Raw genomic sequence first — 16905 nt, forward strand, 5'->3', positions numbered from 1 at the left:
TTTTTTTGGCTGCGATGGGTCTTCGTTGCTACACACGGGCTTTCTCTAGTTGTGGTGAGCAGGGGCTACTCTTCGTTGCGCTGTGCGGGCTTCTCATTGTGGTGGCTTCTCTTGTGGCGGAGCACGGGCTCTAGGCATGCGGGTTTCAGTAGTTGCAGCACACAGGCTTCAGTAGTTGCGGCACATGGGCTCAGTGGTTGCAGCGCGCAGGCCCTAGGGCACGCGGGCTTCAGTAGTTGTGGTGCGTGGGCTCAGCTTCTCTGCGGCATGTGGGATCTTTCCGGACCAGGGATCGAACCCGCGTCCCCTGCATTGGCAGGCGGATTCTTAACCACTGTGCCACCAGGGAAGTCCTTAACATGCTTAGTGGTATATTTTTTTTATATTTTCAGCCTTTTAAGTTTGAATTCTTATTCCTGACATTGCGAATTTGCAGCTTACAATACTAAGTTGTTACTTAGGAAAAAAAAAATAGACATGCAGATTTGGATAGAGGTGCAACTGTGTCTGGTGAAAAACTACCAGCAGACCTGGATGGGTGACTGGAGTGTAGAGTCAGGAGTGTCTGATTACCCATCTCAAAACCAAATACAGCCAAGAGATAGAAGAAAACCAAGAAAGAAGGAAAGCTTTCTCCTATTAAGAACTCATTATGGATTAGGCAAGGGAAGATAAATATTTAACTAAAAATAACATGTCTAGTTTAATCGGGAGGGATCAAGACAAAGACAGCTGGACTTCCCTGGTGGTCTAGTGGTTAAGAATCCACCTGCCAGTGCAGGGGATACGGGTTCGATCCCTGGTCTGGGAAGATCCCACACGCCGAAGAGCAACTACTGAGCCTGCGCTCTAAGGCCCGCGTTCTGCAACTACTGAAGCCCGTGCGCCTAGAGCCCATGCTCTGCCACAAGAGAAGCCACCGCAGTGAGAAGCCCATGCACTGCAACGAAGAGTAGCCCCCACTCGCCACAACCAGAGAAAGACCGCTTGCAGCAATGAAGACCAGCGCAGCCGAAAACATAAATATTTAAATTAGATTAAATAAAAAATAAAAGAGTTATAATGAAGTAGCTTTAAAAAAACAAAAAGACAAAGACAGCTGAGGACCATCCGAGCATAACTGTAGTGTCCCAGTGAGGTTGAGTAAGTTTGCTAATTTGTCATTGGTAGGTTGACATTCCTTTGTTTTTTTTTTTTTTTTTTTTTGGACATTACTTGGAGTTTGTATCTTAAGCTATCAGTTTTTCATGGGTCTCTTTTTTGTTTTGAGCACAGGCGGCCTCAATGATCCATCCTAAAGAGGTGCCCCCTGAAGCCATCCTGCTGGCCGTCTACCTTGAGCTACAGAATGGTGAGTGATTCTTCTCTTGAGTTAGGACTGGAGCCCTGCAAAGAGCCCGAGATTTCTGGTGTCTGCTTTTTCTCTTCGAAATTTAAGAGGTATTACCCATCAAGTTCTTCTAAACAAAAATGTAGCGAGGGAGTTCTTGGTATCTTGCAAATTCCTACTTCTAGCAGGTTAAGCATATTTCCTTTTATCTGTGAAAATGCAGAATAGCGTAACTTCTGACAATTATAATTAATCTCTACTAATTAACCTTTCTCTTAGGCATCCAAATGACTCTAATTGAGAACCTGAGTCAGAATGCAGTGGGTTTGAGTTGTATGCCTTAGTGTTTTAAACATAGGTGTCATTAATGAGTTTTACAGTAAGCCAGTTCCTGCTGAGAATTTTTTATTCAGACCTAAATCCAGGTCATGCCTCTGGGGCATATACAACCTCGAGGATATAGCTTACTGGAAGAAAGGCTGTGGGCCCTACATAAGAGAAGGCATGAAGTAGAAAAGGAGAGCTGAATGGGGGAAATGAGAGGGTACAGAAGTTTTAAGAGTTCTTAGTCATACCCCCTTGCTGAAATCCTTCCAAGGCTCCCCTCTTTTTATAGCTGAAGCAGCATTAAGTGCCTGGCACCCAGCAGGCCTTGTCCTCCTAAAAGGTGTGGTAGGGTTAGTACATGGTCTTAGAGCCCTTCTTTTGTGCAGTCCGCCTGTAGACAAGTTCTCAAACTGGGCTCCACCTTAGAATCAGTGCAAAGCTTTTAAAAATCCCGTCACCCAGGTCACACACGAAATTTCTTAAATCAGAATTTCTGGGGATGGTGCAGCGGGCATTACGTGATTCCAGTGTATAGCACAGGTTGCAGCCCACTGCTCTTCTCCATCACCTTTTACCCCCTTGCGGGATTCTGATGGCTTGCTTTGTATGTGGTGGTATTGTTATATGCTTTTTTTGTGATGGGAAGTGTTTTTATAGGTAATACCCAGCTGGCCTTACAGATCATCAAAAGGAATCAGCTGCTCCCTGCAGTGAAAACACTCTCTGAAATGAGAAAGAAGCCGGTGTTCCAGCCCGTCCACCCGATCCAGCCCATCCAGATGCCGGCGTTCACTGTACAGAGAAAGTGATATTTTGCTCTTGGAAAACTGTTACCTGAGACCCAGGGGAGTATTTACAGGCCTTTTTAGTTGTATCGCAGCAAAATGAATAAAAGACAGATGGTAAAGGATACTAGTTTTGAAGACACAATTTTGAAATGATTCTAATCCCCGTTTTTTTTGCCGGAAGCTTACGTCAAATTAAGGATTCACAGCTCATTTTCATCGGTTTTCCTTTAATCTTTGCTAGACTATTATTTTTGAGCCATTATGTGATATATCTGTGTCATAGGCAATTAAAACAGTCTCACCAGAACAGTCTCGTATAATACATTTTGTCTTTCTTGCAACGGTTAGAGTATTTTGGCATCTGAGATTTAGTGTTAAAGTTTTAAAAATGGAGAGAACGGCATGAGCAGGAGATGAGTAGCCAGTCCAGAAGCTGATCAGAGGGGAGGGGAGGTTGGTGTGTTGTATGCCTAGTTAGGACTAAAAGGGCCAGAAAATGCGTAATAAAACCCATAGGGCTAGTCAAATTGGGTTAAGAAGAGATGACTGATCTGATAGGAATCAATCGTTTGCTTAAAAATTACAGATGAAGACAAACAGAGTTCAGGGCACTGGTCTTGTTCACCCTCCTGTACCCATAGGCAGAAGCACCGGTTCTGGACCCTGTTAGCAGGGAGTTCAAGGTTCATTGCTAACCCCTTTGGAAATGCAAACAGGAACTTAAAAGCTTCTTTCCAAGACAGGTATGTGTTGCAGGATTGACATGGCCAAAATTTGTCCATAGGGTCGATACACTAACTGTAAGTAGGAAAAACAAAACACACTACAGGCTTGCTTTAGAAAAACTGGGTGACCCCTAGTCAAGAGCACATTTGGTAGATTCATCAGAGCTTGCCGTTTAGGATCATCCCTTGCTGTCGACATCTCTTCAGTTCCCAACTTTGGAGACCAGGTTCAGATAGGGAAACACACTAGCTGAATCTACATGGTTACTCGGTTTCACAACTGGAGAGGGGAGTGTTTGGATAAGCACATGAATTTATCCGAAACTTTATCTGAATTATTCTGTTGCTGATACCAAACAGTTTAGTTAGGGATCTACACAAGAACTGAGTATTTGTGATGTGACTAGACATTGCCCACAGATGACTCAGAGAAGGGGAGCAATTCTTCCTTCACTTGAACACGGGATGGATGTGCACAAGGGCTCAACTGCTCTTTTGCCACGTTGCAGTTGTTTTATATACAGAGTAGATTCTTTCCAGGAGGATACAGGAAACAGAGGTGGCCTAGCTCCCTTGGGCCTCTTGAAGAAGGCTTTTCCAAATGGGATGGGAGTAGGACCCGTAAGCTGCACTGGTGCTGGTCCAAGTCTGCAGGTGCTGCTTTCCCAAGCCCCAGACAAGCAGCAGCACCGTGGGACCCCCTTGTGTGCTGCAGGGTGGTAGCAGCATTGCTTAGCCAGGGCATTTCCTGGACAGAGTACACATGCTTCATAAACTGCTGGGAACCCACAGGGTCTTGGGTAGTGTATGGTGGTAGAAGGCCTGTAATTGTACTCGAGGGCAGTACATCTTTGGAGAAATCTCAAAAAAATTAGAACTTTTCCTGCTTGCAGGTTGGTCTGGGGGGAAAGCAGGAATAGCTATGAGGCAGATTAGGCCCCACGTCGCTGTGTTAAATAATGCTCTTGGCTGCAAGTAGCACAAAATGGATCCGTGATTTAAACAAAGGTAGTTCTTCTCTCACTTGAGAAGGTGGTTCGTAGGCAGCTGGTGGCCTTGGCTCTAGTGCTCAGTGATGCCATCAGGGACTCAGCTCTGTTTTTCTCACACCACTGTCTTTAGCATTTGGGCTTTTGTCCCCGTGGGCACAGGATGTTCCAGCATTACATCTGCACTGAAGGCAAGAAGAAGAGGGCAAAGGCAGCCTATCGTGACAGGAGACCATCAGGAACAAAGTTTTCCCAGAAACCCCCAGCAGACCTCGGCTTCCCTCTCCTTTGTAGGGCAAGTCATGTAGCTATCCTTAGCTGCCGGTGCTGGGACAGCCCTGCACATCTTACAGGGAAGCCAGTGAAGTGTTTTCCCAACTGGAGAACTCTATATATGATGTGTTGTCAAATTATGATCCCAGCAGCCCAGCTTTGCCTTCCACAGTGGCCCTTGGCAGATCTGGGCACAGTACATGTAAGCTCTTCACCTCTGTGACTTGTCATATGGAGTCCATCAGCCAGATGGCTTCTCCCACCTGTTTTTCCTGCCCCAATCCGTTAGCACCACGTCTGCTAACGGAGATAATCCTAACTGTGCTGAGAATTTTTAGGTGCCACGTCCCTGAAGTGTTTCCTAGCTGTCCCAGTTTCTCCCCCGCCTTTGTGTCCCTTGATCATACCTTTTCTTCTATGGTATATGGTATTCTGTAGTTTAACAGGTGCAGGTGCTCAAAGGGTGGTGTCATATCTGATGGGGTTGTGAATTCTGAGACGAGCCTCGTTAGTTTCTGCTCAGGCTCCATCACCAGCAAAATGGGGCAAAATTCACTGCATGGGTCCCTTCACAGACCCAGAGAGAATGTGATTGTGAGTGTCCCCAGAACTGCAAGGCATGAACCCTCAGAAGAGCTGGAGTAGTCTTTCATTTTGCCCAGGCCCTTACCCCACAAGACGACACCCCTGCGGAGCCAGCGCCTTCAGGGGCCTCTCCTGCCCCGCCTGTACCCCAACCCCACTCTCAGAACAACACACCTGCTGTTCCCACCATGCAGAACCCCTTATCGACTAAAGCTGGGAGCTCTGCCCCTTATCCAGCCCAAATGACTTGATCGCTCTCGAGGCTTTTGATGGGTTTGCACAACGAGGCTAACTTTCCTCAGGGCCTAGTGTGAAGATTAAGATGAGATGATGAATGCAAAGGGCACCGGGTGGGCATTCACTACAGGTGAGTTCACTTACCCTCCTGTTGCCCAAAGGACCTGCTCAGCCCAGTCACCCTCGACACTGACACTGCCTTCCTTTCAGCCTTGCCTCTCTCAGGCTCCCATCCAGCCCCCTTCTTGGAAGCCACCTGGAGAAAGGTGACCAACGACATTGTGGACCCTGGAGCCAGATTCTTGGACTGGCTTCAAATCTCAGCTCTCTCACTGGGACAAGCTTGATGTGGAACAAGTTATTTTGCTTCCTTGTGCCTCAGTTTCTTCATCTGTAAAAGGAGGACACTGACAGTACCTACCTCACAGGCTTGGAATGAGGTTTAAGGTCCTGGACGTTGTTGCTGGATATGAACTCCAAATGTACAAAGGGGAACTCTATAATTTTTTACTGTGTAATATAAGGGATAACCAAAGCAGAAACTGTTTTCTGAGCCACTGACACTGTGGAGTTGGGTGGTAGAGAGCAGGGGGACTCCTCCAGGTAAATGGCTGTCTCCTTCACTCTGGATACGTCCAGTGTCTGGGCTGTAGGAGCTGTTCAGTAGATCCTGGCATCCTGTGTTCTCATCCCATTCTTACCTGCCTCACCCAGACCCTCATCCTTGGATGACAAGAGGTCTCTTCCCCACCCTTTCCTCCTCACCTCGGCCTGTGGCCTGTGACTGCCTGCAGCACAGCCCTGACTCCCGCTGGGGGCCTCTTCATGGTAACTGCTCCCCTCTTCCTACTGAGCTGTTGATCCCTCCCTTACACCCCATGTGTTATCCAAACTGGAATCTGCTGTCTCCCAAAAGTGGTCACCATTTCCCATCCCTAGGACTTTGCTTCAGTCTCTTCCACTCCCTAGAACTTCGTTCCAGTTTCAGTGTGTACACATCCTGGCTGTCTCACACTAACTCCCAAGGAGATACCTGTTACATCCCAAGTCTTCATTCATTCCACATGTGCTTACTGGAGGCGTGTTCCGGATTGGTGAGCTTTTCACGGAGCCCCGTGGTAACCTGGCAGATCTTCAGGCTCAGTCTATGTTCTGTTCTTTGTCATGTTTCCTTCCCCTTCCTGGATTGTGAGTACTTTGAAGACAGGGCTGTGCATTATACAGTGTGTGGATTGTTCTAGATAAACAAAGTCTGCAGAACAGAACTTTGGGTGCTTTCTTTCTAGGTCTGGCAGTGTCACAGGAACTACTTCTTTCAAGGTGGGGATGGCTTATTAACATAATCCCAGGGTTCACGGGGCCTCAGCATCCTTGACCCTCTGAGCCTCATCAAGTGAGTTAAATACTGACCCAGGATGGGTGGGTTACTGGTCAGACTCAGCTGGCCCAGCCTAAAGTAACCGAACCTATACCTACACACAGCAAGCAGTTTACACACTCAGCTTCCCTTCCTCCCTGGGAAGAACCGGGCCGACGTGCAGGCCCTGGGGTGGGAGTGGGAGTGCCCCAGAGGGGGGGAGGCAGCGAAGTTCATTAGTCCCCTCATTTGGGGCAAAGGGGATCCGTGTGGTGACAAACAATCGTCCTGGAGGATTTAGGCGGATTTGGCCAAGTGTCCCTGTGGGCCCCAAGCCTCCTCCTAATCCCGTCCACATTTCTGGCTACTTAGGATCGCATTAAATGTCAAAGCCGGCGTTTAGGGAAATATCTACATTTCGTATGCATCGCCCTAGTCAAAAGAAAAGCTGGAGCGAACCTTCGAGCAATTGGCGCGAGAGCCGCTCTGTGTGGTCCGGAGGGTGAATGGGGAGAGGGGGGCGGCGCCCTCGCGGCCTCCCCGCCCAGGAATGCGGGCTTTTCACATGTAGAAAATGCTAACGCTTTGTTCCAGCCTCGGCCTCCCGGAGGTACGGAGGCGCCCGACCGGATTGTCACTGCTGCATTTGCATGTGGGCGCCCCGGTCCCCGTCCCCACCCCCAACGCTCCCCTCCCCTCTCCGCAGCACGGCTTTCCTGGGGGCTTCTGAGACTGAGGGTGAGGGAAGGCCGCCTGCAAACGTCCTCTACCATCACTGAGTCCCCGCTAAAGCCACAGGTAGCTATTCTGGAATTTTCTGAATGAATATCCTTTCCCCTGAGGCACCAGGCAGGTGAATTTTTTTACTCCAATTTCAAGATGTTATTTTACACTTTATTTTATATGACACAATTTATTCCATCGAGGAAGATCAAGGCGTTGCATGAACCATCCTGCAGTCCCGTTTCACACTAATGTTCTTGTGGCAAGAACCCTGCGTTTGATGTGACACTGCATGGGCTCCAAAGTAACCATTACGCGGCTCATCCTCCGAGGGAGCAGCCGAGAGCCCTCAGGCGGCGGGGGGAGGGAAGAGTCCAAAGGGTTAAGCGGGGCCGGTGGTCCCGCGGGCGGGCCTCGCGGCCCAGAGCGCCACCTGCCGGTAGCAGTGTCGGCGCAGTGAACCAGCCCCAGAGGAGCTGAGACAGTGCCGACCCGGGGGACCCCTCGTCCCCGGCGAGACTCCACGTTTACCAGCTCGGAAAGCCACCCCACCCGACGGCGCCGCGCGTTAGCTCTGGCCGACACCCGGGGCCCCAGAGATGTAGGCAGAAAAACGAGATCCTGTCCAACATACTGTTTCCTCCGATCGCTACGGTGTTTCTTCAATTACATTCCTTTAAATTTTACTAATTTTCTTATATTTATTGTGTTAGCTTTATTTATTTTTATTTATTTCCTTTTATTTCGTTTTTATTTCACTTATTCCACTTCGTTATTTTACTTGATTATTTCATTTCATATTCATTTTGGTTTACTACTTTTATTTCATTACTTAATTTCATTTATTTTGCTTTGTTTATTTATTTATTTATTTATTTATTTATTTATTTATGGCTGTGTTGGGTCTTTGTTTCTGTGCGAGGGCTTTCTCTAGTTGCGGCAAGTCGGGGCCACTCTTCATCGCGGTGCGCGGGCCTCTCACTGTCGCGGCCTCTCTTGTTGCGGAGCACAGGCTCCAGACGCGCAGGCTCAGTAATTGTGGCTCACGGGCTTAGCTGCTCCGCGGCATGTGGGATCTTCCCAGAGCAGGGCTCGAACCCGTGTCCCCTGCATTGGCAGGCAGATTCTCAACCACTGCGCTACCAGGGAAGCCCCCTGCTTTGTTTTTATATTCTCTATTATTTTATTTTATTTTATTCATTTTATCTCATTGATTCATTTCATTTGTTTTTACTTTCTTATTTTACTTTATTTGTGGTTGAAGGGAAAACTTTTTCATCCTATTCTAAGGTTCATGTATTTTCCTGCCTCTGAGTTTTGGGAAATAGTGAAAATAAATACAATCTCAGCTAATTATTCAAGATGTTTGTCTAATCTCCACAACTAAATTGGAAGCACCTTAAAGTCAGGGACGAGGTTTGATGTCATAATTGGACCAGGGAAATGTGTTCACCAAAAGCCATTAATAAATATTTCTCCAGTTGACACAATGTGAAACGCTCGTTGCATGTCCAGTCAATCAAATATTTAAACTCCATCAAGGTACCTTCTCTGGATAGCTGCCTCTAGAGCTCCAAGCCAACATGAGGATGGGAGACAAGGACCCAAGAATTCGAACAAACTTCATGGAGGAAGTGTCACTTCAGGTGGGCAGGTAGAGGGGCAGGAGACAACTACAGGTGACTGGACCATAGGGGGCATGTTACAGATAAAACTAGGAAAGAAGTTCCTATGGTGTGTGTTTTTTTTTTCTTTTTTCTTGTCACACTGCGGTGGGTCTCAGCTGCTAGAGGGAGAGTGGTCTGTAATTTGAGGTAGGCAAGGGGTCATTTGTCAGGGAAGTCTCAGCTCTCAGACACTGTGGTTCTTTGGGTTCCATGGAGGTCATAGCGCTTGTGACCCACCCACCCCCAAAGACCCTGTGCATATGGTGTATGTAATTTCAGAGAAGGGGAGAATGAGTCACTATTTATTTGCTATTAATTGTCTGGAAAGCACTACGAATTGCATTTCTGAATTTTCACCTTATCATCCCTCAACCTTTTATTCTGAAAAAGATTAAATTTACGGAAAAGATGAAAAAGTGGTTTAGTGAACACCTTTATACCCTAGATTCACCAGTTAGCACTTTGCTAACATTTGCTTTAGCTTTCTTCCTCTCTCTTTCTCTCTCTCCCCTACACACACTACACACACATACACCTCTCCCCTCTCTCTCTCTCTCTCTCTCTCTCTGTCTCCCTCTCTATTTTTCAAATGAACTTTTGAGAGTAAACTGCAGACATGATGATACTTCACCATTGAATACTTAAGCCTGTATCTCTAAGAAGAGGGCCATTCTCTGCAAAACCATAATAATTTTATTATAATAATTGTCTTTAATAAGACACAGTACATATTTCAATTTTCTCAGTTGTCCTCAAAATGCCCTTTGTTGCTGTTTTTCCACGTCAGGATCCTGCATTTCATTTGGTTGTTCTAAGTCCTCTTTAATTCAGAACATTCCCCCAACCTTTATGGTCACTCATGACATTGATGGCTTTGAGGGTTCCAGGCCATGGTCTTCCAGAAGTTTCCTCCATCTGGATTTATCTGATTATTTTTTGATGACTACATGCATCTTTATGAGGAGGGGGCCATTGCTTCCGTTCCTGACGCCTCCTCCCCCCAGCTGAAGGACCTCTCCTCAGAAGCCTAGACCCTGGTTTCTTAAATGTTCTGCTCTTGCTACCCTGTCTGTTGAGATTCCAACACCCCTATCCTTACACCACGCCCAAAACAACCCAAAATGGAAAGCACCAAGACATCCAAATTTCCCTTTCTAAAAATGGCACTCTTCCTGGATTGAGAAACTCAACTTTGTATTGCTATTTACTGATTGTGGCTTTCATTAGCACTGAGCACTGGAAAGGGAAGGATCTGGGAGGTATGGGAGGTGGTTGCAGACCCAGGGCCGTGGCCAAGACGCTGGTTGGAGGAAACCTACTGGAATCAGAAGAAGCACCACGGTGGTAAGAAGGGGTTGGCCCGGCTTCCCGCAGTGGTTAAGAATCTGCCTGCCAATGCAGGGGACACAGGTTCGAGCCCTGGTCCGGGAAGATCCCACATGCTGCAGAGCAACTAAGCCCGTGTGCCACAACTACCGAAGCCCGCATGTCTAGAGCCCGTGCTCCGCAACGAGAAGCCACTGCAATGAGAAGCCCGCGCACTACAACGAAAGAGTAGCCCCTGCTCGCTGCAACTAGAGAAAGCCCGCATGCAGCAACAAAGACCCAACGCGGCCAAAAATAATAAATAAACAAGCAAACAAATAAATAAATGAGTTGAAAAGAGAAAAAAAAAAAAAGAAGGGGTTGGCCATGGCTGTTCATGCCTGACCCGCATATGGTGAAACACAGGGTGGACAGCAGTCCTGAGTTGGGGGTTAATCCATCTGCAGGTGGGGACAGGTCTTTGGGGACCTCCAGCTCACATAGGGCTTTTAGAACTGTCATGGGTGGGAGGGATAGAAAGAAAGAAGCCTCCTTTCAGTCCTTGGACCTCGTGGCTCCCGTTGCTACAGTCAGTAGTAGGGCCAAGGGGCCTGCGTGTACAAGAAAAAACAAACAAACACAAATTCCAGTCTTGTACCAGCTTACTATTAGTAACAAAGTTTATTTACCTAATTAAATCCAATCTAATCTTAATCGCTCCTGACAACTTATAAAATTCTTTTCTCAAAGTTCCCTTTTATCACAAATGTTTTATCACTTTTTGTATCCATATGATTTATCCCTTATTTTTCCCCCATCCAGAAACAAACAGCTCTAGGACAAAATTATTATCATCATTTTCCTCAACAAAAATATCTCCATTCTTTATACCTTCCCTCACCGACGACACATATCCTACTTGCTTTACACACTGAAATGCTTCCCTTATTTTTAGTAGCTTTAATTACATATTACAATTTTTAACCCTTAAAAGCCTTAACAAAACCAAGAAACAAGTAATTGAACTATGATATCAGCATTTACTGACTGGCAAACTTATGAATATATTCTATAACCTCTAAAAACTTACATTTTTCTCATATCATAATTTCTCTTTAATGTGGTACAAGATACATATTTAATAAACCCAAACATCTTTTGAAATTCTACTAATTAACCCAAGGCTTAAGTCTCAGTCAGGCAAAGTGGGCTTTGTTTGTATTCTAAGGACATGATGAGAGTTAACTTCAAGCTTTCTCCTAGGCATATTTTTGTTCTCTCAGGGTCAGAATTCTGAAAACAGTATTTTATCAAGCTAGCTTTCTCTAAGTGCACTCCCCAACACAAACGGTCCTCAACGTCAGACACACATCAGAACCAATTGGCAAAATGCCCAAATAGCACCTGGTGCTCAAAAGAGAAGTTTGCCGGGTGCACACCACTGGACTTACTTGGTCTTGGAGCTCGTCAGCTCGTTCGGAGTCATCTTTCCGTTCCACCAAGGAAAAGCGTACATTGGCAGCCAGTGCCGAGCAGGGGGGAAACAGGGAGGAGCTCCGAAACAAATGGTTTGGGCAGCTACTAGGAATGTCCCCGCCAAACCGCTCTCAGGGCAGGTCCAGTGAGCCACAACCAGGAAGCTCCTCGCAGCCATCCCAACGCGTCTTCATGGCGGCGGCCCTACTCAGGAAAACGCGGGAGCCAGATATCGCGAGAGCCCAGCCTCACGCTGGGAACCAAAATCTGTTAGCAAAAGAGGGTCCAGCTGCCCGCTGCTCAAAAGCCAGTAAAGAGGCAAGGCTGGTGGAAAGGAAAGCTTGCTTTATTTTGGAGGCCGGAAACCTAGGGGGATAGGCGGACTCCTGTCCAAAGGCCGCTCCTCCCACTGACAATCAGTGGGCAAGAGCTTTTATAGAGCGAGGGAGGGGGCTACATGCAGAAACAGCACAGTCAGCTCTGACCGTCATGTTGAAATTGGTCATCCGTGGTCTAACCACCATCATCTTTTCTTTTTTTTTTTGAATTTTTGAATTTTATTTTATTTATTTTTAATACAGCAGGTTCTTATTAGTTATCTATTTTATATATATTAGTGTATATATGTCAATCCCCATCTCCCAATTCATCCCACCACCACCACCACCACCCCACCCCCACCACTCTCCCCCCTTGGTGTCCATACATTTGTTCTCTACACCTGTGTCTCTATTTCTGCCCTGCAAACCGGTTCATCTGTACCATTTTTCTAGGTTCCACATATATGCGTTAATATACGATATTTGTTTTTCTCTTTCTGACTTACTTCACTCTGTATGACAGTCTCTAGATCCATCCACGTCTCTACAAATGACCCAGTTTCGTTCCTTTTTATGGCTGAGTAACATTCCATTGTATATGTGTACCACATCTTCTTTATCCATTTGTCTGCTGATGGGCATTTAGGTTGCTTCCACGACCTGGCTATTGTAAATAGTGCTGCAATGAACATTGGGGTGCATGTGTCTTTTTGAATTATGGTTTTCTCTGGGTATATGCCCAGTAGTGGGATTGCTGGGTCATATGGAATTCTATTTTTAGTTTTGTAAGGAACCTCCATACTGTTCTCCATAGTGACTGTATCAATTTACATTCCCACCAACAGTGCAAGAGGGTTTCCTTTTCTTCACACCCTCTCCAGCATTTGTTGTTTGTAGATTTTCTGATGATGCCCATTCTAACCGGTGTGAGGTGATACCTTATTGTAGTTTTGATTTGCATTTCTCTAATAATTAGTGATGTTGAGCAGCTTTTCATGTGCTTCTTGGCCATCTGTATGTCTTCTTTGGAGAAATGTCTATTTAGGTCTTCTGCCCATTTTTGGATTGGGTTGTTTGTTTTTTTCATATTGAGCTGCATGAGCTGTTTATATATTTTGGAGATTAATCCTTTGTCCGTTGATTCGTTTGCAAATATTTTCTCCCATTCTGAAGGTTGTCTTTTCGTCTTGATTATAGTTTCCTTTGCTGTGCAAAAGCTTTTAAGTTTCATTAGGTCCCATTTGTTTATTTTTGTTTTTATTTCCATTATTCTAGGAGGTGGGTCAAAAAAGATATTGCTGTGATTTCTCAAAGAGTGTCCTTCCTATGTTTTCCTCTAAGAGTTTCATAGTGTCTGATCTTACATTTAGGTCTCGAATCCATTTTGAGTTTATTTTTATGTATGGTGTTAGGGAGTGTTCTAATTTCATTCTGTTACATGTAGCTGTCCAGTTTTCCCAGCACTACTTATTGAAGAGACTGTCTTTTCTCCATTGTATATCCTTGCCTCCTTTGTCATAGATTAGTTGACCACAGGTGCGCTGACCACCATCATCTTGATTGTTTTAAGTACAGCTAATTTTCAGCTCCAGGGTCGGTTTGTTACCATTTCCTTGAGGCCAATTCTTGGAATTGTGGCAGCTTATGTCATGGCTACAGTCTGGTCATCATGTAGTTAGCTTCTTCCACCTGGTGGGGGTTTCAGTATCTATAAGACAGCTATAGATAATATTCTGAGCCGTTTCTTATAGATATGGCTCAGAATATTATCTATAGCCCCTTGAGAAGGAACTAAAGGTCCTTGACTCTGCTTAATGACTAATCTATTATTATTTAGTCTTGCTGGACTGTTTTCCTTTGTTTCTGCATTTTCTCACTTCTCAGATTAAACTTATTCTCTGCATTTTCTCACTTCTCAGCTTAAACTTATTCTTTGGCTAAAGTTTTTCCATAGACAAAAGGCAGGCTGGGGAATTCCCTGGCGGTCCAGTGGTTAGGACTCCGTGCTTCCAATGCAGGGGGTGCAGGTTCAGTCACTGGTCGGGGAACTAAGATACCACACGCTGCGCAGTGCAGCCAAAAAAAAAAAAAAAGGCAGGCTGAGGACATGGGGGGGCAAGGATCATAGGGTCCTGCTCCGGTTTAGGACCTCCCTCCCTTTCAGGGAAAGGGCCTCACCCGGCTGCCCCTTGCTTGGAGCCTCTGACTTTTCCAGGCCTTCTCTCTCAGAGAAGGAAATAGGTGTTTTCTTCCTTTCTGGTCTTTCCCAAGAACAGTGTGAAAACCCCTGAAAAACCCAACAGCGGCTAGGAATTCCCTGGTGGTCCAGTGGTTAGGACTCAGCGCTTTCACTGCTGTTCCCCGGGTTGGACCCCTGGTCGGGGACCCAAGATCCCACAAGCTGTGTGGCATGGCAAAAAACAAAAACAAAAAGAATAGAGTGGCTTTGTGGATCAGGAATCTGAGGTCACTAGCAGCCCCTCATTTGGCCTCAGTCAGCCCCTCAGAGGCCATAGAAGCGGAGTGGCTGTTGGCTAGCCTGGTACTTCTGTGATAATTGTCCTCTCCGCTTGATGTCACAGTGTTTTCTAGAACTCTGAGTATGGGTTGTCTTACCCATCTGTCTGTCTGTCTATTCATCTATCTATGTATCTATCTATCTTTAACTCAAGTCCAGACCAGGCTGATGAGGAAAACAGTGGGCAGGATTCTTCTGGGAGGAAATAACAAGCTTTGGTCCCTCATCCATGGATTCATGCAGTAAAATTCATACAGCAAACGGGTTCGAGTCCTCTGGAAACCGGCTTGAGCCAGAAACAGCTATGAACGGTTGGGATTGAGGCCAGAATTCGGGAGAGAAAGTCTAGACTTTTCTTGTTATAGTCTTTTGTATTTTGGAAATTTCAACTATGTTTAGTTGTTCAAAAAAAAATTTTAAAGGAAGCAAGGGGACTAATAAGAGGAGCCCCCCCTGCCCATTGAAGGCGGGAGCCTTAAATATGAGAGGCAAGCAGATGGAGCCCAGAAAGCCCTGGTGGTTGGCTTCCCTTCGTAGGCCATCCAGGTTTTCCTTAGCTGAGAAGGAAAAGGGAATTTCATTTTCTTTTTCTTTCCTTTTTTTTTTTTCTTGGCCGCACTGCACAGCATACAGGATCTTGTTTCCCCAACCAGGGATCCAACCCACGCCCCCAAGCCGTGGAAGCACGGAGTCCTGACCACTGGACCGCCGGGGAATTCTTAAGGGATTTCTTCATTATGATCCAAAATAGAGATGAGTTAAGGGTGCTGCATGGCTGGACTTTCTAACCTTCAGAATCCCACTCCGCTCAAGAAAGGCCTTAAGTAGGTCGAGCGGCCCTAACTTGACCTGCAGAGCCAGTGTCGCTCTTTTTAGAGGGTGATCCTACTGAATTAAAATTCAATTAATCCAACTTTAAGGGCAAGAAAGACAATTTGTGAAAAATCATTAAACAGCACATAAAACCCTTCGAGGAAGGGGGAATACAAGTACAGCCTGGCTTTTGTTAAGATACTCTGGGGCCAATGAGTTAACTTTTTTGAGGAATTTTAACAAGATAGCGGTCAAAGTGGAATTTGTTGTGTCGTTTATTTAAGGTTTTACAAGGCCCTGCAAAGAGTCCTCCCCTGAGTCTGGACAAGAAGAGGGTTGGGTAACAAAGTGGTGAGAGGTGAAATCTTAGGGGGCATTTTGAAACCTGCGAGGAAACCAAACAACTGGCCTGAATGCTTCAAAAATGTCAGGTCCTAGGAATACCTGGCAGTTCATTGGTTAGGACTCCGGGTTTCCATTGCAGGGGGTATGGGTTCGATCCCTGGTCGGGGAACTAAGATCCCCCATGCTGCATGGCATGGCCAAAAAAAAGAAAAAGAAAAAAAGTCAGGTCCCGAAAAACAAAGGAGGGCTAGGGGTCTGCCCTGATTAAAGAGGATTGGAGAGACAGGACCATGGACGGCGGCCTGTGATCCCAGACTGGGTCCTGGGAAGGGAAAAACAAATGTGCCTGGAAAGGACATAATTGAGACAACTGGTGAAATGTGAATACAGTCTGTGGATTAGATAGTAGTCTTGTAGCAATGCTAAACTTCCTGATTTAGATACTGTACTTTGGTTACATAAGATAATGTTTGTATTCTTAGGAAAGGCACAGGAAGTGATTAGGAATAGAGAAGGGCATCGTACCCCCTCCCAAATGGTTCAGAAAAACAATTTTTAATCTATATACGTATTTTATTTTATAGATATCTATATTTTATACATAGCTACACATAGAACATATATACATATATAATACCTATATATTATGTACTATATACATATTATATGTATATAATAATACATATATATGGGGAGGAAGAGAGGGAGTGATCATGAAAATGGGGAAAAGGTTAACCTTTAGAAGAATAGATGGGAGTTCTTTGTATTATTGTAATTTTTCTCTACATTTAAAATTATTTCAAAATACAAAGTTAGCAAAAATACAAATCAGTAAAACTAAATAAATTAAGAAGAGATAAAAGCTAAGAAAGAAAGGAAGGAAGGAAGGAAGGGAGAGAGGAAAAGAAGGAAGGAAGAAAAGGTGTGGTACTAAAGGAAATAGACAAAATGTTCATGTCTGATGGCAACATTTATTGGTTTCCTCCTGCCTGAAAAAAGCCCTAAAATAGGTACCAACAGGCTGCACAAGAAATAGGAACCTCCTAAGAGAAGCTTGTAACCAGACTGGGAAGACTGAAGGCATTTGCCTACAATCACTGAAAATCCATGGTCAACCATGCGTCCAG

At 45.5% G+C, this 16905-nt stretch overlaps 1 protein-coding gene across 6 annotated transcripts in view; it reads left to right on the forward strand.

Annotated features, from left to right (window-relative positions):
- CNOT10 (CCR4-NOT transcription complex subunit 10) overlaps positions 1-2567 on the forward strand; it is a 64868-nt gene extending 62301 nt beyond the window's left edge. For all 6 annotated transcript variants that reach the window (XM_082411855.1, XM_082411850.1, XM_082411853.1 and 3 more), the window contains 2 exons: positions 1276-1351; positions 2315-2567. In XM_082411855.1, coding sequence (XP_082267981.1) covers positions 1276-1351; positions 2315-2466 — 228 coding nt within the window. In that variant the 3' untranslated portion in view covers positions 2467-2567. The remainder of the gene's footprint in view (positions 1-1275; positions 1352-2314) is intronic.
- The last annotated feature ends 14338 nt before the right edge of the window (positions 2568-16905 follow it).

This window comes from Balaenoptera physalus (genome assembly GCF_965194825.1).
Source record: "Balaenoptera physalus genome assembly, chromosome: 11".
Taxonomy (NCBI): Eukaryota; Metazoa; Chordata; class Mammalia; order Artiodactyla; family Balaenopteridae; genus Balaenoptera; species Balaenoptera physalus.